Source organism: Rana temporaria, chromosome 8 (assembly GCF_905171775.1).
Source record: "Rana temporaria chromosome 8, aRanTem1.1, whole genome shotgun sequence".
Lineage (NCBI taxonomy): Eukaryota > Metazoa > Chordata > Amphibia > Anura > Ranidae > Rana > Rana temporaria.
In genome coordinates this window covers 15,363,306-15,389,579 of record NC_053496.1, presented here as the reverse complement: position 1 = coordinate 15,389,579, position 26,274 = coordinate 15,363,306, and the positions used below count along the sequence as shown (strand labels likewise).

At 44.9% G+C, this 26,274-nt stretch overlaps 1 protein-coding gene across 1 annotated transcript in view; it reads right to left on the bottom strand.

Moving 5' to 3' along the window:
* The window catches only part of LOC120946696 (alpha-2-macroglobulin-like), a 108,543-nt gene that overhangs the window by 62,247 nt on the left and 20,022 nt on the right, over positions 1–26,274 (bottom strand). The window contains exons 2-7 of the mRNA XM_040361326.1: positions 24,753–24,936; positions 22,942–23,104; positions 12,845–12,897; positions 8,765–8,785; positions 4,745–4,898; positions 4,574–4,658 (exon numbers count right to left, since the gene is read on the bottom strand). Of these exons, the coding sequence (XP_040217260.1) occupies positions 4,574–4,658; positions 4,745–4,898; positions 8,765–8,785; positions 12,845–12,897; positions 22,942–23,104; positions 24,753–24,936 (660 nt within the window). The remainder of the gene's footprint in view (positions 1–4,573; positions 4,659–4,744; positions 4,899–8,764; positions 8,786–12,844; positions 12,898–22,941; positions 23,105–24,752; positions 24,937–26,274) is intronic.

Here is a 26,274-nt window from a genome sequence, read left to right as displayed (position 1 = left end):
CCGCATGTGAGGGAGTCTTAAAGGGACCGACACAAGAGGATATCCAAATCAACTGAAAAGGACTACAAGGTGGTGAGCATCGACGGAGGAAGATTTCTATATGTAATCAAATGTGTATTTGATTATTTATTTAGGTGAGAATACTGGGAGCAACGAGGTGTCACAATCGGGTGGAAGTACACCATTTGTTGTTACACTGACGCTGTCTGCACTGAAGAAAGAAAACTAGACACCGTATTTATCATTTGATACAGTTGAAAAAAGTATTCATACCCCTTGAAATTTTCCATATTTTGTCATGTTACAACCAAAAACCTAAATGTATTTTGTGAAAGGTGTGGGGGGTACATTTGTATGGCGCCCCCCGGAGTCAATACTGTAGAACCGCCTTTCTCTGCAATTACAGCTGCAAGTCTTTTTGGGGATGTCTCTACCAGCTTTGCACATCTAGAGAGTGAAATATTTGCCCATACTTCTTTACAAAATATCTTAAGTTCTGTCAGATTGGATGGAGAGCGTCTGTGAACAGCAATTTAAATTTCCTGCCACAGATTCTCAATTAGATTTAGGTCTGGACTTCAACTGGGCCATTCCAACACATGAATATCCTTAGATGTAAACCATTCCATTGTAGCTCTGGTGCCGCCGCTAATTGAGAAGCGGGGAGGGCTGTGAATTAAGAAGCGGGGGGGTTCCACGAATTGGGGGGTAGCCCTGGGGACCTCTGGGCCCCTTACAAAAAAAATTATATATATAAAAAACTATAAAAAAGGGGGGGGGGGGGTTGCCATCCGGGGACCTCTGTGCCCTTTAATAAAAAATAAATAAATATATATATATATATATATATATATATATATATATATATATATATATATATATATATATATATATATATATACACATATACACAAAGTGAATAAAGGGTACTGGGGGCGTTTGCTGCTGTGCTTTGCAGGTTCATGGTGGGCAGGATTCATAGCTGACATGAATTTTCAGCACCAAGGCAGGGAAAGTAATGGTACAGTATCTCACAGAAGATAGTACACCCCTCACATTTTTGAAAATATTTTATTATATCTTTCATGTGACAACACTGAAGAAATGACACTTTGCTACAATGTAAAGTAGTGAGTGTACAGCTTGTATAACAACAACAAAAGTGAGTACACCCCTAAGTGAAAATGTCCAAATTGGGCCCAAAGTGTGAATATTTTGTGTGGCCGCCATTATTTTCCCGCACTGCAATTAACCCTCTTGGGCATGGAGGTCACCAGAGCTTCACAGGTTGTCACTGGAGTTCTCTTCCCCTCCTCCACGATGACATCATGGAGCTGGTGGATGTTAGAGACCTTGCGCCCCTCCACCTTCTGTTTGAGGTTTGAGGATGCCCCACAGATGATCAATAGGGTTTAGGTCTGGAGACATGCTTGGCCAGTCCATCACCTTTACCCTCAGCTTCTTTAGCAAGGCAGTGGTCGTCTTGGAGGTGTGTTTTGGGTCGTTATCATGTTGGAATACTGCCCTGCGGCCCAGTCTCTGAAGGGAGAGGATCATGCTCTGCTTCAGTATGTCATAGTACATGTTGGCATTCATGGTTCCCTCAATGATCTGTAGCTCCCCAGTGCCGGCAGCACTCATGCAGCCCCAGACCATGACACTCCCACCACCATGCTTCACTGTAGACAAGACACACTTGTTTTTGTCCTCCTCACCTGGTTGCCGCCACACACGCCTGACACCATCTGACACCAAATACGTTTATCTTGGTCCCATCAGACCACAGGACACAGTTCCAATAATCCATGGCCTTAGTTTGCTTGTCTTCAGCAAACTGTTTGCAGGCTTTCTTGTGCATCATCTTTAGAAGAGGCTTCCTTCTGGGACAACAGCCATGCAGACCAATTTGATGCAGTGTGCGGCGTATGGTCTGAGCCCCGACAGGCTGACCCCCCACCCCTTCAACCTCTGCAGCAATGCTGGCAGCACTCATACATCTATTTCCCAAAGACAAACTCTGGATAGGAAGCTGAGCATGTGCACTCAACTTCTTTGGTCGACCATGGCGAGGTCTGTTCTGAGTGGAACCTGTCCTGTTATACCGCTGGATGGTTTTGGCCACCGTGCTGCAGCTCAGTTTCAGGGTCCTGGCAATCTTCTTATAGCCTCGGCCATCTTTATGTAGAGCAACAATTCTTTTTTTTAGATCCTCAGACAGTTCTTTGCCATGAGGTGCCATGTTGAACTTCCAGTGACCAGTATGAGAGAGTGAGAGCGATAACACCAAATTTAACACACCTGCTCCCCATTCACACCTGAGACCTTGTAACACTAATGAGTCACATGACACCGGGGAGGAAAAATGGCAAAATGGGCCCAATTTGGACATTTTCACTTAAGGGTATGCTCACTTTTGTTGCCAGCGGTTTAGACATTAATGGCTGTGTGTTGAGTTATTTTGAGGGGACAGAAAATGTACACTGTTATACAAGCTGTACACTCACTACACAACATTGTAGCAAAGTGTCATTTCTTCAGTGTTGTCACATGAAAAGGTAGAAGAAAATATTAACAAAAAATGTGAGGGGTGTACTTACTTTTGTGAGATACTGTGTGTTATAAATGAGTAGAAGCAAGCAAAGCATTGAAATGATAATATGTAAAAAAATTCCAGTCTCTTCCTATTTGAATTTTCTACAATTTCCAACATTATTTCAATGCAAATTAGACTTTTTTTTAACCAAAATGTAACACAAAGGAGCTGCTCCGGAGTCCCCACCAATCAGTTTCTAATTTGTAATGTTAAATCACAGCTGGAAACTGAACTCTGATAATTGGCTGAATAAAAAATAAAAAAAAATCTTACACACAATCTGTTAGGTAGATTCAGTAAGAGTTAGGCCGGTTTATCAGTAGATAAGTCGACCTAACTCAGAATCTACGCCGACCTATGTTTAACCACTTACCCCCCGGACCATATTGCTGCCCAAAGACCAGAGTACTTTTTGCGATTCGGGACTGCGTCGCTTTAACAGACAATTGCGCGGTCGTGCGACGTGGCTCCCAAACAAAATTGGCGTCCTTTTTTTCCCACAAATAGAGCTTTCTTTTGGTGGTATTTGATCACCTCTGCGGTTTTTATTTTTTGCGCTATAAACAAAAATAGAACGACAATTTTGAAAAAAATACATATTTTTCGTAAAAAAAAATCGCAATAAGCGTTTATTGATTGGTTTGCGCAAAAGTTATAGCGTTTACAAAATAGGGGGTATTTTTATGGCATTTTTATTAATATTTTTTTTACTAGTAATGGCGGCGATCAGCTATTTTTTTTTCGGTATTGCGACATTATGGCGGACACTTCGGACATTTTTGACACATTTTTGGGACCATTGGCATTTTTATAGCGATCAGTGCTATAAAAATGCATTTGATTACTATAAAAATGCCACTGGCAGTGAAGGGGTTAACACTAGGGGGCGGGGAAGGGGTTAAGTATGCCTGGGTGTGTTCTTACTGTGGGGGGGGGGTGGCCTCACTAGGGGAAACACTGATCCTCGGTTCATACAGTGTATGAACCGAAGAAAAGCATTTCCCCTGCTGACAGGAACGAGAGCTGTGTGTTTACACACACAGCTCCCGTTCCCCGCTCTGTACCGAGCGATCGCGTGTGCCCGGCGGCGATCGCGCCCGCCGGGCACACGCACGGGAGTCGGGGGTGAGCGGGCGGCGCGCGTACGCCCCTAGTGGCGGCTAAAAGGTAGGACGTCATAATACGTGATCTCGCCTAGGAGAGCCACCTTGTGGACGTATTATGACGGTGCGGCGACGGCAAGTGGTTAAGCGTATGCTCAAACAGAGATACGCTTAAACATATCTAAGATACGACGGCTTGGGCCGTCCTATCTTAGATTGAAATATTTCGGATGGCCGCTAGGTGGCGCTTCCATTGCGGTCGGCGTAGAATATGTAAATGAGTTGATACGCCGATTCACGAACGTACGCCCGGCCGCCGCAGTCGATTTACACCATTTCCGTAAGGCATTAGCAGGCCTAAAGTTATTCCATCTATGAGGTGGAATAACAATGTTAAAGTATGGCCGCCGTTCCCGCCGCGAGATTCAAATTTTTTACGTCGTTTGCGTAAGTCGTCCGCGAATCGGGATTTACGTCGTTTACGTCCACGTCGAAATCAATAGGCCCGTGCGGCCTACGTAGCCGCAATGCACACTGGGAAATGTAGGCGCCCGGCGCATGCGCAGTTAAGAAATAACGTAAAAAACGTGAGGTCAAGCCTCATTACCATCAAACACGCCCCCCTCCAAGACATTTGAATTCGGCGCCCTTAAACCCGCCCGCTTTAGGCTACGCCGCCGTATATTAGCAGGCAAGTACATTGAGAATCATGTACTTGCCTAGCTAACTTACGGCGGCGTAGCCTAAGCAGGCTAAGCTATGCCACCGCAAGTTTAAGCACTTCTCTCTGAATCTACCTATGTATTTTTTGAATACATACTTTACTTTTATACATGGCACTTGAAAAAGGTTTGTAGACCTTTTTTAATGACCTCACCTGCCACATATTTTCATTGGAAATTTTTCACTGTTAAAAGAAACAGCCTTGGGGGACTGGAGGGTGACCTCAAATTGTGGACGCACTGTGGGGGGGGGGGCAGAAAAAAACAACAAGTCATGTCTTTGAAAATGAGCAGCAATTAAAAAATAGAAAATGTATGCAGCTCACCAGTTTTCAGCACCATAAAAGTATGGGTGATACCCTCCAGCCGGATGGTGTATCGCCCCAGTGGAGTCTCGGGGGGCAATTTAAAGGACAAATCAGCCAATCCCTGAGCCAGAGTTACATTAAACCATTGGCCAATCAGTTTCCAATTTGGATTCTAAAAGAAACACAGGATGAAAAAAAAAGGATGCTTCTTGCATGGTTAGCCGTGTATATGCATAGTAAATATACTGATATACAGTATGGCCCGGATTCAGATACATTTTCGTATCTATCGGCGGGCGTAACGTATCTCAGATACATTACGCCGCCATAACTAGGGTTGCCATCTCATCCCTTTAAACCCGAACACATGAATTACACAGGTTCTGAGGCTAATTTAATGCAGGAAAGGCACCAAGTGAGTTCAATTACCACCTTAATCAGCCACAGAACCTGCGTAATTAATATGTGTTCGGGTTTAAAGGGATGAGGTGGCAACCCTAGCCGTAACTTATGGCGCAAGTTCCGTATTCAGAAAGAACTTGCGCCCTAAGTTAAGGCAGTGTAGCGTATGTGGTCCGGCGAAAGCCTGCGGAATTCAAATTATCCATGCAGTGGGCGTGTTGTATGGTAATGAAGGCTGACCCCACGTAAATGACGTTTTTGACTAACGGCGTATGCGCGGTCCGTGAATGTATCCCAGTGCGCATGCTCCAAATTACGCCGCAAATAGGCAATGCTTTCGACGTGAACGTAACTTACGTACATCCCTATTCGTGAACGACTAACGCAAACGACGGAATCGACGAAATTTTTTACGTGGGAACGACGTCCATACTTAACATAGGATACGCCTCATATAGCAGGGGTAACTTTACGCCGGAAAAAGCCTTACGTAAAATGCGCCGGGCGGACGTACGTTTCTGAATCGGCGTATCTACCTGCATATTCCTCGCGTAAATCTACGGAAGCGCCACCTAGCGGCCAGCGTAAATATGCAGCCTAAGATACGACAGTGTAAGAGACTTACGCCACTCGCATCTCAGGCCCCGTACACACGAGAGGATCCATCCGCTGAAAAATCTCAGCGGATCGGTTTCAGCGGATAGATCCCCTGGTGTGTACGTTCCAGCGGATATTTATCCGCGGATATTTCCCATTTCCAGCAGATAAAAATTTGTAGACATGCTTACAAATCTATCCGCTGGAATCGGCTCCAGCGGATCGATCCGGTGGTCTGTACAGACTCACCGGATCGATCCGTCCGAACCCGTCCCTCGCATGCGTCGTAATGATTCGACGCATGCGTGGAATTGCTTATATGACAGCGTCGCGCACATCGCCACGTCATCATCGCGGCGACGGCGCGACACGTCACCGCGGTGTAAATTCGGCGCGGATTTCGATCCGATGGTGAGTACACTCCATCGGATCAAAATCCTCAGAGGATTTATCCGCGGATACGGTCCGGCGGACCGTATCCGCGGATCAATCCTATCGTGTGTACCAGGCCTTAGGGAAATCTATGCGTAACTGATTCTAAGAATCAGGCGCATAGATACGACCCCGCAACTCAGAGTTACGACGGCGTATCCGGAGATACACTGTCGTAACTCCTATCTGAATCTGGGCCTAAATATATATATATAAATATGTGTGTGTGTAGCACTACCCCCGAAGGAGCTGCTGGTTTGTTTTGGGTGGCATGTTACCTCTGTATCACCGCCGTCTAGGGTACTGGAGGAGAGCTGCAATAAAGTCAATGGCCCGGATTCACAGACACTTACGCTGACGTATCTTCTGATACGCCGCGTGAGTGCACTGATGCGCCGTCGTATCTATGTGCCTGATGCTTGAAATAAGATACGCCTGAATTTTGGCTCCGACCGACGTAAGTCTCCTACGCCGTCGTATCTTAGGCGCATATTTACGCTGGCCGCAAGGGGGCGCTTCCATTGATTTATGCGTTGAATATGCAAATGATCGAGATACGCCGATTCACGAACGTACTTGCGCTCGTCGCTGTAATCTACGCCGTTTACGTAAGGCGTACGTCCGGCGTAAAGATAAACCACCATATAGGAGGCGCAGCCCATGCAAAGCTATGGACGTCGGAACAGCCGTCGTATTTTACGTCGTTTACGTAAGTCGTACGTGAATGGGGCTGGGCGTAGGTTACGTTCACGTCGTAGGCCTTGAGCCGTCGTATCTTAGGGAGTAAATTCGACGTGATTCTGAGCATGCGCGAACATGCGCCGTTTGTTAGGCCCTTCATTTACATGGGGTCACGCTTCATTTTAATAGATCACGCCCACTACCTTCCTACTTTGAATAAGGCGGGCTTACGCCGGCCAATTTACATTACGCCGGCGCAAGTTTGGGAGCGAGTGCTTTGTGAATACTGTTCTAGCCTCCCTGATTTACGTTGGCGTAGTGCATATGAGATGCGCTACGCCGGTCTAAAGATAAGCCGCTCTACGTGAATCCAGGCCAATGTCCACAGGTGTCTTTTCTGTGCTTTTATTACCCAACGGAGTAAAATACTGTATTTTCCGGCGTATAAGACGACCCCCTAGCTTTCCAGCTAAAATGTTGGTTTTGGGATATACTCACTGTATAAGACGACCCCTTCTTACTAGTCATGCCTCACTGTGCCATTACATGCCAGACTGTGCCACCATTACATGCCTCACTGTGCCATTACATGCCAGACTGTGCCATCATTACATGCCTCACTGTGCCTCCATTACATGCCTCGCTGTGTCACTGCGCCCGGTGCATAATATACGCGGTTTGTGTAAGTCGTACGTCCGGCGTTAAGTTATTCCCCATATAGGAGGCGCAACTCATGCAAAGGTATGGACAAGGGAACTCAAGCCGTCGTATTTTACGTCATTTGCGTTGTACGGGAATATGGCTGGACGTAGGTTACGTTCACTCCGTAGGCAGTGATCCGTCGTATCTTAGGCTTTCTTTCCGACGTGATTCTGAGCATGCGCACTGGGATGCGTCCATGGGATGGCGCATGCGCCGTTCATTATTCGTATCTTTATGGCGCTCGGCCCATCATTTGCATGGGATCACGCCTCATTTGCATGGCTCACGCCCACTTCCACTTACGACGACTTACGCCTAAGAAACCCAGCGCAGATTTGGCAGCACTGGCTTTGTGAATCCAGTGCTTGCCTTTCTGCGCTACGTCGGCGTAGCATATATGAGATACACTACGGCGGCATAAATATGCGCCGATGTATGTGAATCCGGGCCTTTATTTACTCTTTCTGCAGACTTCTGATTGCAGGACTGGAAGGCCCAATGGAGAAAATAAATCACCAGCAGCACATGTTGAATTTAATATTCTTGTCATTGACAGCATGAATGGAAATGTATAATTCTATTTTCTTTACTACATAGTCAAAACCCCATGTCGTATCCAGGCACATCCTCCTATTTTTTGGTGAAATAATTGCACAGTGAAAAAATGATATGTTAAATGGGTTGTAAAGGTACAATTTTGTTTCCCTAAATAGCTTCCTTTACCTTAGTGCAGTCCTCCTTCACTTACCTCATCCTTCCATTTTGCTTTTAAATGTCCTTATTTCCTCTGAGAAATCCTCACTTCCTGTTCTTCTGTCTGTAACTACACACAGTAATGCAAGGCTTTCTCCCTGGTGTGGAGTGTCGTGCTCGTCCCCTCCCTTGGACTACAGGAGAGTCAGGACGCCCACTAACACACAGCTCCTTTCTCTATCTGCAACGTAGAGAGCGTCCTGACTCTCCTGTAGTCCAAGGGAGGGGGGCGAGCACGACACTCCACACCAGGGAGAAAGCCTCGCATTACTGTGTGGAGTTACAGACAGAAGAACAGGAAGTGAGGATTTCTCAGAAGAAATAAGGACATTTAAAAGCAAAATGGAAGAATGAGGTAAGTGAAGGAGGACTGCACTAAGGTAAAGGAAGATATTTAGGGAAAAAAATATAATTCTACCTTTACAACCCCTTTAACTTGACCTAAGAGTCTACATAAAATACAAAAATTACCTGCAATTGAACAACTGGAATCTGAAAAACAAATAAGAATTTTAATGATTAAAAACGTTCTTCTCTCATCTCCCTTTTAACAACCACAGCTTTAAACAATCATAAATCTGACTAATTATTACATTTATGATAGACTAAAATAGCCTATAAAATTACTTTAAACCTCCCTGGCGGTATGATTATTTCAGATTTTAGGTGCTGAAAGCGGTACCATTATTTTGCAAGGAAATTTGGCGTTTTATACTGTAGGCCTGCAATTCTTAGAAATAACTCACTTAAGTCTGACCAAACAAGAGTCTTGTAGGCATCCCGAGTATGACATTTTTTTAAAAACAAAATTATAATATAATAAATAGGTATAAATAATTATAACAAGTAATAATATATTTAAAATAAAAATTATTCAATAATGTAATCAACTCAAAATCACTGAAATTTGCTCAGTTGCAGAATTGTCGCTGTCATTACTTTTATTTTTTTATGACGAATTTCCCCACAAATCACTATCGCTCAATTCTGCAAGTGATTATAATTTATTATCGCTTTTTTCTAGCTGCTCTAAAACCATTTTTGACATAAAGGGACACTTTTGTTTGCTTTGGACAATCTCCAGTTTCCAGGCAGAAAGAACCGTTTTTATTATACAAAAGTACATGCAGGACACTGGGCAGACCACTAGGGACAAGGGGGGGGGGGGGGGTATTTTTTACATACAGTACTGTAATCTATAAGATTACAGTATACTGTATGTAAGGTGTTTGTTTATGTTTTTGAATTTGGCACCGTTCTCCGCCCCCGTGCGTCGTAACGTCGCAGGTAACGGAGATCGGCGGCACAGGAGGACGCTGTGTGAATCGAGCAAGGTCCCGCTCGCTCACACAGCGCGGTGGCATCGCTGGATCCAGGGACAAGGTAAGTAACTTTGTCTGCTGCAGCGAGGCGAGCCCGAGTCTGACTCGGGAATACCGTCAGGGGGGTTAATACATCCAAAACAGTAATACAAAGTATGCAAAGTATACTTCATATTCCACTTTGACACTAAACAGACGAGTTTAACCGCTTCAGCCCCGGAAGATTTTACCCCTTCCTGACCAAAGCACTTTTTACAATTTGGCACTGCGTCGCTTTAACTGACAATTGCGCGGTAGTTCGACGGTGTACCCAAATTAAATCTGCGTCTTTTTTCAACCTAAAATAGAGCTTTCTTTTGGTGATATTTGATCACCTCTGCGATTTTTATTTTTTTGCGCTATAAACAAAAAAAGAGCGACAATTTTGAAATAAAACTATATTTTTTTACTTTTTGCTATAATAAATATAGCCAGAAGTTTTTTTTTTTGTTGAAATTTTTTTTTATTAAATTCAAAAGAGGCATAGAAAAGAAAACAGCAGGGGAAGTTCCATTCGGATGGCGCCACCCTTTGGGCTGCTTTAGCTGATTTTGTGTTAGTAAAAGACGATTTGCGCTTTTCTGTCTGTTACAGCGTGATGAATGTGCTTACTCCATTACGAACGCTAGTTTTACCAGAACGAGCGCTCACGTCTCATAACTTGCTTCTGAGCATGCGCGGATTTTTCATGTCTTTAAAGCCCACACACGACCATTTTTTACAACCCGAAAAACGACAACGTTAAAAACGCTGTTAAAAAATAGAGCATGTTCGAATTTTTTTTTGACAGTTTTTCAGAACCCAAAAAATGCTCTGAAGCCCACACACGATCGTTTTTAATGATATTAAAAAAAAACGTCATTTTTTACAACCCGAAAAATGATCGTGTGTACGCGGCATAAGCCCCGGTTCACAGTGTTACGATTGGACATTTTGGCGGCAATTGCCGGCAATGGCAACAGACTAATCGGTGTGACGCTGCATCTGCGGCGCTGCACCGATTTCAAAAAGTAGTTTCTGTACTACTTTTTTGCGATTTCGAAACCTGCACAGATGTCTCTAATCGCGGCTGAAATCGGGACCGACAAGCAGGGCCGCCATCAGGGGGGTACAGGCAGTACACCTGTAAGGGGCCCGGAGGTCCCCATGGGCCCGGGTGGCAACCACCTTTTTTTTTTTTAGTGGTCCGGAGGTCCCCAGGGGCCCGGAGGCCCACAGGCCCCAGATGGCAACTCCCCCCTTTTTGTATTTATTTTTTAAATATATTTTTATTTTGTTTTTTATTAAAAGGCCAATTTTTTTTTTTTTTTTTAGAGGTCCGGAGGACCTCTGGACCTCTACAAAAAAAAATATATATATATATATATATATATATATATATATAAATAAGAAAATATATATAAAAAAAAAAAAAAAATTTATAAAAAAAGGGGGGTTGTCATCCGGGCCCCTGGGGACCTCCGGGCCTCTGATAAAAAAAAATGGCCCTTTAATAAAAAACAAAATAAAAATATATTTAAAAAAAAAAAAAAAATATATATATATATATATATATATATATATATATATATAATTTTATTTATTATTATTAAAGGGCCCAGAGGTCCCCAGACCCCCGGATGGCAACCCCGATTTTTTTTTATAAAAAAGATTATTTTTTTTTTATAATATTTTATTTCTTTTTTTTCTTTTTATTTCTTTTATATATATTTTTTTTTATTAAATGGCTCAGAGGTCCCCAGGGCCCCATGTGGCAAACTCCCCTTTTTTTTTGTTTATTTTTTTATTTTTGTTTATTTTTTTTATTAAAGGGCCCAAAGGTCCCCTTTTTTTATTTTTTATAAATGTTTATTTTTATTTTTTTTATATATTTTCTTTATTAAAGGGCCCAGAGGTTTCTTTCTTTTTTTTTTATTATTATTATAGGGCCCAGAGGTCCCGGATGGCAACCCCCCCTTTTTTTGTAATTTCTTTTCATAAAAAAAAATAGATCCCCAGGGCCCCAGATGGCAACCCCCCCTTTTAAAAAAAAAATATATATATTTTTTATTTCTTTTTTTCTTTTTATTAAAGGGCCCAGAGGTCCCCCTTTTTTTATATATATATTTTTCTTTATTTCTTATTTTTCTTGTAAAGGGCCCCCCCGCTTTTCTCAATTTGCGGCAGCCCCACCCCCCACGTCTCAATTCCAGGCGGCAAACCCCCCCCCCCCCTGGTGTTCTCTGCTCTCCAGGGGGCCCATGCCTGATGAAGCTGTGTAAGTCAGTGTGAACCTGGGCAATAAGAGGCCTATCTGCTCTGCTTTTGCACTTCTCCTGCCATTGTTAATTCTTCCCAACATGGTAACTGCAGTCAGTTGCCCCGATTCACAAAGAATGGCGTAACTTTCTTCGGGGAGTAGCGCATCTCATATACGCTACGCCGCTGTAACTTGAGAGAGGCGAGTACCGTATTCAGAAAGAACTTGCGCCCTAAGTTACGGCGGCGTAGCGTAAATGGGCCGGCGTAAGCCCGCCTAATTCAAATTATCAAGGCAGTGGGCGTGTTGTATTACAATGAGCCGTGACGCCATGTAAATGAGGGGCCGAAAGAACGGCGCATGCGCCGTCCGTGGACGTATCCCAGTGCGCACGCTCAAAATCACGTCGGCTAGAATGCCTAAGATACATCGAACACTGCCTACGACGTAAACGTAACTTACACACAGCCCTATTCACGTACGACTTATGTAAACGACGTAAATTACAACAGTCGTTCCGACGTCCATACGTTAACATGACTTACCCCTGCTTTATGAGGGGTAAAGTTACGCCGGTCGTACGCCTTACGTAAACGGCGTATATTAATACGCCGGGCGCAAGTACGTTCGTGAATCGGTGTATCTAGGTCATTTGCATATTTATAATGGGAACGCCGAATGCGTCCAGCGTAACTATGCGCCCATGATACGCCAGCGTAGGCAAGTTACGTCGGACGGCTGAAGCCATGTTTTTGGACGTATCTCGCTTTGTAAAACGGCGCAAAGATGCGACGGCGCACATTTGAAATTACGGCGGCGTATCTGGAGATACGCCAACGTAAATCTGAATCTGGCCCTTCATGTTTGAAGCCGGCTGGTGGCTTTGAGGCAATAAAAATGTTTATCGGTAATGACACATTGATATGTGGGCCAGGCATGCCTTTATCTTACCATTCTTAGTGCAGGTTGAAAATTTGCATCGAGTGAAATCACTCTGATATGCACTGTTGATAGAAAAATATAAGAAAAAAAACCAATTAGAATGAATATAAAATAAAAATAATAAGAATATAGGGCCAGATTCATGTAGATTTGCGGCGGCGTATCGTATCCCGTTTACGTTACGCCGCCGCAAGTTTCCAGCGTAAGTGCTTGATTCACAAAGCACTTGCATGTAAACTTTCGGCGGCGTAGCGTAAAGCCGTCCGGCGCAAGCCCGCCTATTTCAAATGGGGCGTGTACCATTTAAATTAGGCGCGTTCCCACGCCGAACGTTCTGCGCATGCTCCGTTTGGAAAGTTCCCGCCGTGCTTTGCGCGAAATTACGGCGCCCCGACGTGTTTTTTAAACGGCGACGTGCGTAACGTACTTTCGTATTCCCGGACGTCTTACGCCCAAAAAAAATTAGACGCGGGAACGACGGTCATACTTTAACATGGATGGTGTATTTTTACACCATCTAAATAGCACACTTAGCTTTACGACGGGAAAAACCGACGTAAGAGAATGCGACGAACGCCCGTACCTTCGTGGATCGCCTTAAACAGCTAATTTGCATACCCGACGCTGGAAAACGACGCAAACTCCACCCAGCGGCCGCCGTAAAAATTACACCTACGATCCGAAGGCCTACGAAGCCGTACGCCTGTCGGATCTATGCCAAAAGCCGTCGTATCTTGGTTTGAGGATTCCAAATCAAGATACGACGCGGCAAATTTGAAAATACGCCGGCGTATCAGTAGATACGCCGGCGTATTTCTGCTGTGAATCTGGCCCATAGAGTGGCCTACAGTTCTCATCTGATAATGAAAAGAACACATCTGTAAAGCCTTGTACACAAAATCCAACTTTATGGCCATAATTGTCTGACGGACTTGTTGTGTCGGATAATCCGACCGTGTGTACGCTCCATCAGACAACTGTTGGCTGAATTAACGACAACAAAAGTTGGCTGTTCATGCTCACCAATTGTTGGCCAATAAATCTGTTACGTCGGTTTATCCGATCGTGTGTACACAAGTCCATCCAACTACAATCCAAAGTACAAACACGCATGCTCAGAACCAATGCTAAAACATCAGACAACAATAGCAGAAGTTGCCCAAAGGGTGGCGGTAAAGAGTTGAAAAACAACATGGTTTGGTAAAAGTTGGCTGAAAATGTTGTGTCGTGTGTATGCAGAACAAGTTCACAGCCAACTCCCTTCAGACCAAAATCCACGGAAAAGTTGTATGGAAGTCCGATGGTGTGTATGAGACTATAGGGTCTGGCAAAGATAAGAGGCACCAACATTAGCAATCCGCTACTGGTGTATATAGTGTACACTACTGGTGTGATTGGGAAGATAAGTGATGTGAAGAAAGTTTTCCTTTTCTTTCTTTGGAGAGTGCATCTAGGGTAGTTTCGTTTATTTAAATTAGTGTTTTTTTGTATTTTTTTTTATGTACAGTGGAACCTTGGATTACGAGTATAATCCGTTGCAGGAGAATGCTTGTAATCCAAAGCACTCGCATATCAAAGCGAGTTTCCCCATAGAAGTCAATGGAAACGAAGATAATTCGTCACGCATTGACTTCTATGGCATACAATACTACACTTGGCCGGGGCGGGGGGGGGGGAGCTGGAGAGCCTCAAAAACATTTGGGGACAGCTCTGCTGATCTCGGAAACCCATGGAAAGGCTCAGAAACACTCGGGAATGGAGTGTTTCCGAGTATTTGAGTGATTTCAAGTATTTCCGAATGGATTTCTGAACCGTTCCGAGTGTCACCGGCGCCCCCATACCTTAGGCCAAATGCAGTATTGCACACCCCATTAGCTTGAATTTTACTCGTTTTGCGAGACAACACTCGTCTATCAAATCGCTCGTTAACCGCGTTACTCGTAAACTAAGGTTCCACTGTATCTGGTTATTTGTTTACTATTGCTTTACATGTTTTGCTTCACTTTTGTTTTACATTATGGGCCAGATTCACAGACAGCGGCGTATGTTTAAGCAGGCGTAGCGCATCTCATATGCGCTACGCCGACGTAACATAGTGAGGCAAGACCAGTATTCACAAAGCACTTGCTCCCTAAGTTACGTGGGCGTAGCGTAAATGGGCCGGCGTAAGCCCGCCTAATTCAAATTAGGAAGGTAGTGGGCGTGTTGTATTAAAATTAGCCGTGACCCCATGTAAATGAATTTTCCGAACGAACGGCGCATGTGCGCGCATGCTCAGAATCATGTCGCATATACTCCCTAAGATACGACGGCTCAATGCGTTCGACGTGAATGTAACCTACGTCCAGCCCCATTCACGTACGACTTACGTAAACGACGTAAAATACGACGGCTGTTCCGTCGTTCATACCTTTGCATGGGTTGCGCCACCTATAGAGGTGTTTTATCTTTACGCTGGACGTGCACCTTACGTGAACGGCGTAGCTTACTGCGACGGGCGCAAGTACGTTCGTGAATCGGCGTATCTCGCTCATTTACATATTCGACGCGTAAATCAATGGAAGCGCCCCTAGCGGCCAGCGTAAATATGCACCCAAGATACAACGGCGTAGGAGACTTACGTCGGTCGTAGGAAGCCAAAATTCAGGCGTATCTTGTACTGTGAATTAGGCGCATAGATACGACGGCACATCCGTGGACTTACGCGGCGTATCATTAGACGTCGGTTTAAGTCTTTGTGGATCTGGGACAACGTGTTTTTTTTTTTTTTTCAGGGACAGTTTTTTTGGAGCAGTCGGGTTTAGGATAGTTAAAGTGGAGGTTCGCCCTAAAAAAAATAATAGCCAAAAAGGCAAAAAAAATATAGAAAAAATAATAATTTTAGGCTTCATTTCCACTGGCGTTTTGACAGCCACTCTTGTTAGCCTTTTTTACAGCTTAAAAACGCCTGTCCATGTTTATTTTTTTTTTTATTTTTTTGTGAGCCCGGAGCTCAAAAACGCAGCGGTAGCGTTTTTGAGCGTTTTTGAGCGTTTTTTAATGTCTGGCGTTATTACAGCTCTACTCTGGAGCTTCAGAACGCCCTGGTCCTGCGTTTTTTTTTACAGCTCAAAAACGCCTATGCCATTTGCAGCTCAAAAACGCCTATGTGGGCATGATGCCATAGAATAACATGGACAGGCATTTTTAAGCTGTAAAAAACGCTCAGAAAAGTGGCTGTAAAAACGTCAGTGGAAATGAAGCCTTATACTTACCAGAAAAGGCTGTTACTAGGCAGATCGTCCTAATCTGCCTCTTCCTCGTCCGCGGTGAGGTTCTGTGTTCTCCTCCTCGCGTTGCCACCTGGGAAATTGAGGCGCGCTGCCTTCTGGGACACACAGGACGGTGTGCCCATTCACAAAAAGCTGCGTGACTCGCGCATGCGTAGTAGGAAACGGGCAGTAAAGCCGCAGTCGGCGGTAAAATGCCACTATTTTTACCACCGACACTATGGGCGGATTTGCGGTGCACTTTGGCCGCTAGTGGGGCACATTTAACACCCGCTAGTGGCTGAAGCATAGCCGCACTGTCCCATTGATTTCAATGGGCAGCAGCAGTGGTGGAGCGATATACACACCGCTCCAAAGATGTGGCTAGCAGGACTTTTTTTACTCTCCTGCTAGCGCGACAATAGAGCAGCTTTTAAGGGCGGATTGCAGGCGCTATTTTTAACGCTATAGTGCCTGCAATATGCCCTCAGTGTGAAAGGGGTCTAATAGCCAGATTCACAAATAGTTAAGCCGGCGCATCAGTAGATACGCCGACGTAACTCGGAATCTAAGCCGTCGTAAGTTTAAGTGTATTCTCAAACTGAGATACACTTAAACCTATCTAAGATACGACGGCCTGCGCCATCGTATCTTAGGGTGCAATTTTTCTGCTGGCCGCTAGGTGGCGCTTCCGTTGAGTTCGGCGTAGAATATGTAAATGACTAGATACGCCGATTCACGAACGTACGTGCGCCCGTCGCAGTAAAGATACGCCGTTTACGTAAGGCGTTTTCCGGCGTAAAGTTATTCCAACAAATAGCTGGCCTAGTCAATGTTAAGTATGGCCGTTGTTCCCGCGTCGAAATTTGAAAATTTTACGTCGTTTGCGTAACTCGTCCGTGAATGGGGCTGGACGTAATTTACGTTCACGTCGAAACCAATACGTCCTTGCGGCGTACTTTTGAGCAATGCACACTGGGATATGTACACGGACGGCGCATGCGCCGTTTGTAAAAAACGTCAATCATGTCGGGTCACAGTTAACCACTTCCCGACCGCCGCATGTAGATATACGTCGGCAGAATGGCACGGACAGGCACATTGGCGTACCTGTACGTCCCTGCCTAGACGTGGGTCGGGGGTCCGATCGGTACCCCCCCCCCGTACATGCGGCGGTTCCCTTGGCTTCAGGAGCGATCCGGGACGAGGGCGCGGCTATTCGTTTCTAGCCGCCCCCTCGCGATCGCTCCCCGGAGCTGAAGAACGGGGAGAGCCGTATGTAAACACGGCTTCCCCGTGCTTCACTGTGGCGGCTGCATCGATCGAGTGATCCCTTTTATAGGGAGACTCGTTCGATGACTTCAGACCTACAGCCACACCCCCCTACAGTTGTAAACACACACTAGGTGAACCCTAACTCCTACAGCGCCCCCTGTGGTTAACTCCCAAACTGCAACTGTCATTTTCACAATAAACAATGCAATTTAAATGCATTTTTTGCTGTGAAAATGACAATGGTCCCAAAAATGTGTCGAAATTGTCCAAAGTGTCCGCCATAATGTCGCAGTCACGAAAAAAATCGCTGATCGCCGCCATTAGTAGTAAAAAAAATAATAATAAAACTATCCCCTATTTTGTAAACGCTATAAATTTTGCGCAAACCAATTGATAAACTCTTATTGCGATTTTTTTTACTAAAAATAGGTAGAAGAATACGTATCGGCCTAAACTGAGGAAAAAATAAATTTATATATGTTTTTGGGGGATATTTGTTATAGCAAAAAGTAAAAACTATTGCATGTTTTTCAAAATTGTCGCTCTATTTTTGTTTATAGCGCAAAAAATAAAAACCGCAGAGGTGATCAAATACCACCAAAAGAAAGCTCTATTTGTGGGGAAAAAAGGACGGCAATTTTGTTAGGGAGCCACGTCGCACGACCGCGCAATTGTCTGTTAAAGCGACGCAGTGCCGAATTGTAAAAACCCCTTGGGTCATTTAGCAGCATATTGGTCCGGTCCTTAAGTGTTTAATCTACATAAAACACGCCCCCTCATCCTCATTTAAATTAGGCGCGCTTACGCCGGCCCTATTTATGCTACGCCGCCGTAAGTTAGAAGGCAAGTGCTTTGTGAATACAGTACTTGCCTCTCTGACTTAAGGCGGCGTAGCGTAAATACGATAGGCTACGCCGCCTTAAAGATGCAGCGACCTACCTGAATCTTTCTAAAAAAGCAGCTTCTGTAAATTCATTGCACTTTTAAAAACCTTTCAAAAATACTTTAATTTTAAGGTAAAGTAACTCAAATGCTTTTGTAAAAGAAAATATAGGAATCAATAGGTTCCAAACCCAAGCAAATCAATGACCAAAAAACAAATAAACTACAATAAAGAGCTACGTGTTGTAAAGTGTAAAAAAAAACACCTGTAATGTGAAAAGAAACAAAAGGAACTGCATTCTTATATTATAAATTACATATCACCATAGTAAATAAATAAATAAATACATCTTCATTTAAATTATAAAAAGTACATAAGAATTGTGAAGTCCATGTATAGATCCCATAGGTCCTCAGTGAGTATAGGAAAGGTTCTTCTCCACCCGCTTGCAGTCACCAGACCTAATTGAACCCTTTTACAGGGAGTCCAATTACGCCTATAGGAAAATCCAAGATGTCATACATGAGGTCACAGGAATGAATCCAAACAGCTGCTGTCATCCATTTAACCACTTCCCACCTGGCCGACGACTTTTTATGCCCACGATGTGGCTCCTAATTGCTGGGAGGCCGTCTATATACGGCCTCCAGCCACTGGGGGGGCACGCGAGCCCCGCCGGCGGCGCGTGCGCATGCTCGCTGCGTCACTCAGGTGCCGTTGCGCATGCCTGGCGGCCGCGATGTCCGCCAGCAACCCGCGATCGGCAGTCACAGAGACAGGGACATGGATCTCTGGCCCGGATTCAGAGAGAAATTGCGCCTGCGTAACCATAGTTACGCAGCGCAATTGCTGACTTGCTCCGGCGTTACGAATGCTCCAGATTCAGGAACATCGTAATGCCGACTGCAGCCTAAAATCTGCGGGGCATAAGGCTCTTTTGCCATGCAGATTTTAGGCTGCATTCTTGCGATGACCGCTAGGGGGCGCTCCCATTGTGCTCAGTGTATAGTATGCAAATTGCATACTAACACGATTCACAATGTTGCACGGGCCCTGCGTACGCAAGTTACGGAGTTTCCGTACGGCGTCTTTAGCGTAAGGCTGGCCATTCTAATAGTAGGGGCAGCCAATGCTAAAGTATACCCGCCGTTCCCGCGTCATGAAATTTGAATTTCACGTTGTTTGCGTAAGTGATTCGTGAATGGCGCTGGACGCCATTCACGTTCACTTTGAAGCAAATGACGTCCTTGCGACGTCATTTGCCGCAATGCACGTCGGGAAAGTTTCCAGACGGAGCATGCGCTCTACGCTCGGCGCGGGAGCGCGCCTAATTTAAATGATTCCCGCCCCCTACGGGATCATTTACATTAGGCGCCCTTACGCAGGGCAAGTTTACACAGCACCCCCGCAATTTACGGAGCTACTGCTCTTTGAATCGCGGGTAGCGCAGTAAATTTGCGGGGGCGCAGGGCAAAAACGCTGCCCTGTGCCTCCATAAGAAAGGGGCAAATTCTACCTAAATCTGGGCCTCTGTGTGTAAACACAGAGATCCACGTCCTGTCAGGGAGAGAGGAGACCGATGGTGTGTCCCTTGTACATAGGGATAACCATCGGTGACCTCCCCCAGTCAGTCCCCTCCCCCAGTCAGTATCCTCCCCCCACAGTAAGAATCACCTAGCAGGGCACACATTAACCCCTTCCTCGCCCCTAGTGTAAACCTTTTTCTCTGCCAGTCACATTTATACAGTAATCAGTGCATATTTATAGCACTGTTCGCTGTATAAATGTGAATGGTCCCAAAAATGTGTCAAAAGTGTTCAATGTGTCCGCTTTAATGTCACAGTCTCGATAAAAAATTGCAGATTGTCGCTATTACTAGTAAAAAAAAGGAAAAGATATTGTGTATTTTTTTTCAAAATTGTCACTCTTCTTTTGTTTATAGTGCAAAAAATAAAACCCGATGTGTCCGCCGTTATATTGCAGTCCTGACAAAAAAAATCACAGATTGCCGCCATTACTAGTAAAAAAAAAAAAAAATGTCATAATTCTATCCCCTATTTTGTAGGCGCTATAACGTTTGCGAAAACCAATCGCTATACGCTTATTGCGATTTGTATTCCTACCAAAAATATGTAGAAGAATGCGCATCGGCCTAAACTGAGAACATTTTTTTTTTTTGTGGGATATTTATTTTAGCAAAAAGTAAAAAATGTTGTTGTTTTTTTTTCAAAATTGACGCTCTTTTTTTGTTTATATCACAAAAAATAAAAACCGCAGAGATGATCAAATACCATCAAAAGAAAGCTCTATTTGTGGGGAAAAGAGGATGCCAATTTTGTTCGGGAGCCACGTCGCACGACCGCGCAATTGTCATTCAATGCGTGACAGTGCTGAAAGCTGAAATTTCGCCTGGGCAGGAAGGGGGTATATGTGCCCAGTAAGCAAATGGTTAATATATATGTAGATACCATATTCAAAACTCTAGTTTTGCCATATAGAGAGGGAGAGGAAAAAATAATTCAAATCATTTATGTAAAAATAAGGCTGTATTCCACTTACATCAAAAAAGACAAGGATCAGCATGTATGGTATAGGAATCGCCAGTCAGCGCTCTTCTGCGTTCCAGCTGACTGGAAATAACGTATATGTAAACATCTTGGATTTTCGCATATGCCGAATTTGACTCCCTGTATTGAACTGTAGATAGAATAGTCCTGTTAGACTTCCGTGAGGACGCTCTAGCCAGGAGCTCTGACCCGCTCTGGCCCTTTAAGGCCCCCAAGCAAGCTAAAACTAGCGGGACCCCCCCCTCGAAACAGACCTTCCAGATCCTCAGAAGCGTCCGAGCACCTGCGCACATGCCGGGAGACCTCTCCAGGAAAGGAGTTAGCCTGAAAATCGACGCGGTTGTACAGGGGACCAGGACTCCATTGCAGACCCACCACTCTCCCACCAGCAAGCCTGCTCCTTGATGACAACTCCTGTGAGTAACAATCGCTCCCTACGGTGCCTCCCTGGCCTCCACTGAGTCGCTTCTCAGCAGGTCAATGACAGACCTCCTCCATACCCCCATGCTGAGTACTCTTGTCAGTCATGTAGGCAGGCAGGCCTCCCCTCTGCCTCAAGGCCACCCCACTGATATGGCCCAACTTTCGAATAGCTTCTTGGAAATGCTGGTTGCAGGACTAGCCCAGAACGCCATCCAGATCACAACATCTTTTAAAGCAGACCTGCAGAGCCTTGGGGCCCGTATGGATGTCATTGAACAAGCAGTAGATAATAGAGCCGCACGCACTAATCAAAACACTGCTTGCATTCAAACGCTGCAAGACCAACTTGAAATCGTACTTGCTAAATTGGATGATTTGGAGAACAGAAGCAGGCGATACAATTTCCAAATCAGAGGTATCCCTGAATCGGTCATGGACATTCCGGGAACTGTTAACCACTTCACTGCCAGGCACTTACACCCTTTTCCTGCCCAAGCCAATTTTCAGCTTTCAGTGCTGTCGATGGGTACTTATGGGTGGCACTGCTGGGCACTGATAGGTGGCACAGCTGGGCACTGATACGTGGCACTGATGGGCACAGATATGTGGCACTGATAGATGGCACCGGCAGGCCCAGCTTGCCAGTGAGGAGGATGAGTGAGTGAGTGAAAAACTTATATAGCGCTGCACATGCGAACTGAATCGCCTCTGGGCGCTTGTTTGACCATTTCTCCATTGATCTCAGAAGAGATGGGTTTTGATCTTTCTCCATGGGGGGTGGGGCAGAGCAGAGATCTGGTGACTGACAATCACTAGCTCTTTGCTCATGGAGCACTGAGAACTGAGCGTTCAGCGGTGTTTGATTGCTCAGTTCTCATTCTTAGAGTTGGCAGGGGACAGATGCAGCATCAGACTGATGCTGCATCCACCTAGGTACTGTAAGTACAATTAAAAAATAAAATAAAAACCATCATATTTCTCCTCTAAATCAGGGATGCCCAACCCTTTTCAAGGGTGAGGGCCACTTAAGTAACTTGGTAATCAGTCGCGGGCCACAATATGGGCCCTCCGATCCACCATATGGAAGGGACAGATACCCTTCTGTTTTCTTTTTAGCAGATCGGATTGGAGGTAGGCAGGTGTAAACAGACTTCTGCTCCATAGAGGTGAATGGAGGGTCCAATTGGGTTAAACTGATCGTGTGAAAGGGGCCTATGGTTGTTTTCACACTGATGGGCTGTGGTTTACCCACACCGTGGATGCAGCGCAGTACACCTGTGGCTTTCCAGCGGGTTAGCTGCACTTTGCCATAGACCTGCAGGTTAAATCAGATTGCATTTGGTATCACTCCACTTGTGAAAGGAGCTGGCGCTATACAGGAAGCATGGGCTTATGTGGCTCTGCTGCTTAGCCGCTTGCTTCCTCTATGGCCGTCTTTATTCACAACACTGATGCTCTGGGATGCAACTGTGATTTGGGCTTGCCAACCCACCATCCCAGAGAAGGAGGTCGCGGGCCATATGAGAAGGCTCTGCGGGCCACATTTGGCCCCCGGGGCCACTGGTTGGGCACCCCTGCTCTAAATGATGGGCTGTCTTTAGCCTTCCAGCTTCTTGCTCAGGTAGCCATATCTTCACTTGGTTTTCAGAATTTGAACAAATGTAATTATTATGATTGATGAGACCCTTCCCAAATCTAGATATTCCTTACCTGTCTCTCCTTGGTTATACACTGGCTTGTCTGTTTGAACCAGGCTACGATGTTCAATCTTCCTCACAATAACGGTACTGACATTTCTTATGGATTCTACAGCATTCTGAATAGAAATTGACAGCTGTGCTTCTATATCAATGCTTAAAGAAGGATCTGTAATCTGCAATGCAAAAGAGAAGTCACTACTGAGTGAGGATCTGCCCACATTGTGAGCCTATATTCAGAAAGAATTTCTAGCTCTCCCTTTTATGTAATTATTAAAGCGGTTGGCAGGTCCGCCACTGGCACCCCTTGCTTTTCACAGATGAGAGCAGGTTTCCTCTGAGCACATGTGACAGACGTGAAATGGTCTGGAGAAGCCGTGGAGAACGTTATGTAGCATCGTTCAGCATGACCGGTTTGGTGGTAGGTCAGTGATGGTCTGGGGAGGCATATCAATGGAGGGACACACAGACCTCTACAGGCTACACAATGGCACCCTGACCATCATTAGGTATTGGGATGAAATCCTTGGACCCATTGTCAGACCCTATGCTGGTGCAGTGGGTCCTGGGTTCCTCCTGGTGCACGACAGTGCCCGGCCTCATGTGGCGAGAGCATGCAGCCAGTTCCCGGAGAATGAAGGAATTGATACCATTGACTGGCCCCCATACTCACCTGACCTAAATCGAATAGAACAATAAAATAGAACATCTTTTGTGTCGGTTCTCTAATGCAGTAGTTATTATTATTTTGGAACCACTATTCAATATGTGCAGGGGTCAAGTCCCGGGGAAAAAAGTGTGGGAACTCCCTCCCAAGATCCACTCCCCCACCAAAAAAAAAAAAAATGATAAGCTCATATGCAAAATTACTAAACCGCATGCTTTTTTTTTTTTTCGATCCACTGTACCTTAGTAATCCTTTATGTTACTTTCTAAATCCTTTATGTTCTTTCTAAATCCTGCGATAACTCGCGGCAGACCTCCGCAATGTCTCCTGGGAACAATGACAAAAGCTCCCAGGAGACATTGCGGCATCGAGGAAGTGACGGAATACCCGCACACCGCTCAAAGAATCCATATACAGGAAGCGGCCAGTAACATAAAGGATTACTAAGGTTCGCCTGCCCCTGACAGTGACTCGAGCTGGGCATCGCCGCTTAGTGAAGGATTGGCTCGGGCGGCTCGGCTGCTCTCGGCTGGTGTAGTCCTGCAAAGGGAACTGAGTTCCTGCTGTGAAAAAGTGCAGGAACTCCGTTCCCACGTGTTCCCGCAGGACTTGAGCCCTGAATATGAGGATAGAAATTGCCTCTCTATAACATTTCCAAAACAGATGGCAAGCTTTGCCTAGGAGTAGATTTACAGGTGACCCCGACAATCCAAAACGAGGCGCTTGAGATGATCTGGGAATTTCTGACAATCAGCCCTTTGCTTACATTTGAGTTATCAGACTTTCTTGATCGGTAAGGCATTTTCGGGACAAAGGGTACCTATTATACTCCCCGTAATTAAACTGTATTGATTGGTCATTATATGTTATGTCGTCACTGTCTACTGTATATTGAGTCGATTTGCTCACTTTGTATTTTGCAAATTGATAAAAAATAAACAATTCAAATACTTACTTTACAGCATATCTTCACATATATTCCATTGTGTAAATGGTGACCTTGTGCAGTAGGCAAAGTCTAAATAATTGCAGGGCTTATGTATGCATGAGGGAACTAAACAAGTAATAAATATTATATAAAATATTGATAGTTTCCCCCATTTATAAAGGAATTCTCCAGAAAGTCATACGGTAAGTTAGTTGTAGAAGTACTCTACCTGCACAGGAATACAGGTGAATATGGAGCCCTGCTGGAATGTCCTGTCTAAGATAGTGCTGGTCTTTCCATCCATATGTAATGAAATGGTCACGTTGCTCTCTCCCTCAGCTTCCCCCAGGTGTAGGCAGACATTGCCAGGATGTAGTGAACGCAACTCTGCTGGGAAGACGAGTGAATAGTATCTAAAGAAGGAAACAACAAAAAAAAAAAAAAGCAGATTTCAGGTTGTGACAATATTATGATATTAGGCAAGCCCAATTTGCCAAAAAGCCTCAAAGGCTGAGGGCTAACATGCCTGGATAACTGAAGAAAGCACCAATTTGCCTGTGCAGTAATACTGAAACGGATTTCCACCCTAAAAAAAGAAAAAAAAATAGCCAAAAAGGCTACAAAAAAAATTTGATTTTTTTTTATATATATTTACCAGAAGTGGCTGTTACTAGGCAGATCTCCTAATCTGCCATTTCCTTGTCTGCGGTGGGTCTTCTTTCTTCTCCTCATCACGCTGCCTCCTGGGAAATGGGGAGCGATGTCTTCTGGGACCTTGTGTGTGTCCCAGGAGACTTCCGCCCATTCACATAGCGCAGCTCGTGCATGCGCAGTAGGAAATCGGGAAGTGAAGAAGCAACGTTTCACTTCCTGATTCCCTCACCGAGGATGGCGGCGGGGCAGCCGAGACCAAAGCGAGTGCTCGGCTTCGGCTGCCGACATCGCGGGCACCCTGGACAGGTAAGTGTGTGGTGTCCCAGTACAGGTATTTGCTGTAGGCCCTGTCAGATTGAGGCCCTCGGCTTGTGGGGTCTCCCCTGCAGGGACTCAGCTAGTTATGATGTGATTTATACTGTTATGGTTGATAATACGTTTATTAGGTGTGTATAGCTTTAAGGGGTTTAGCCAGCCATCTCATGTTCAGTCAGAGTGTATTACCATCTCATGTTCATGTGTATTAGAGTCGGGAGGACTGAATGCTAGACAGTACCTTATTGTGTTGTGTTATACTACAGGTCAGTCTCTATGATCCACAGCTCTCAACCAATAGGCTTCAGTCTAAACAGGCCCTTATAAGGGATTGTACTTCCTGTTTAAGCCAGTCTAATGCTTCACACAGTTCCTGGCAGAGCAGAGCAACACACAGTCAGAGGAGAGGCAGTGCAGGCCCGAAGCCTCCAGGAGAAAATACAGCAAAGAGTGGAGTATCCCTAAACATTACAGAACCAGTACTTCAGCTCATTTATCAGATCAATCCGTTATTCCGGCAAAAAGCCTCAAGTCTACAGACACTTCAGTAAGTGTATCTTTTTTTCAGCCTAGTTAAGCATAGGCCCTGAATTACTATCCGGCTTTTGCAGCCGAGTATATACAGTATATGATCAACTAAGCTCAAGCATTATCAGCTGTGTGATCCAGAGACTGCCTGCAGAGCATTTTGACACTCTGTTTAAAGCTGTGAAGATTTTGACACCTGCCTTCATGCCAGTAAAGCCTTTGTTGTTTTAACCCCCTGTTGTGGACTGTGTTAT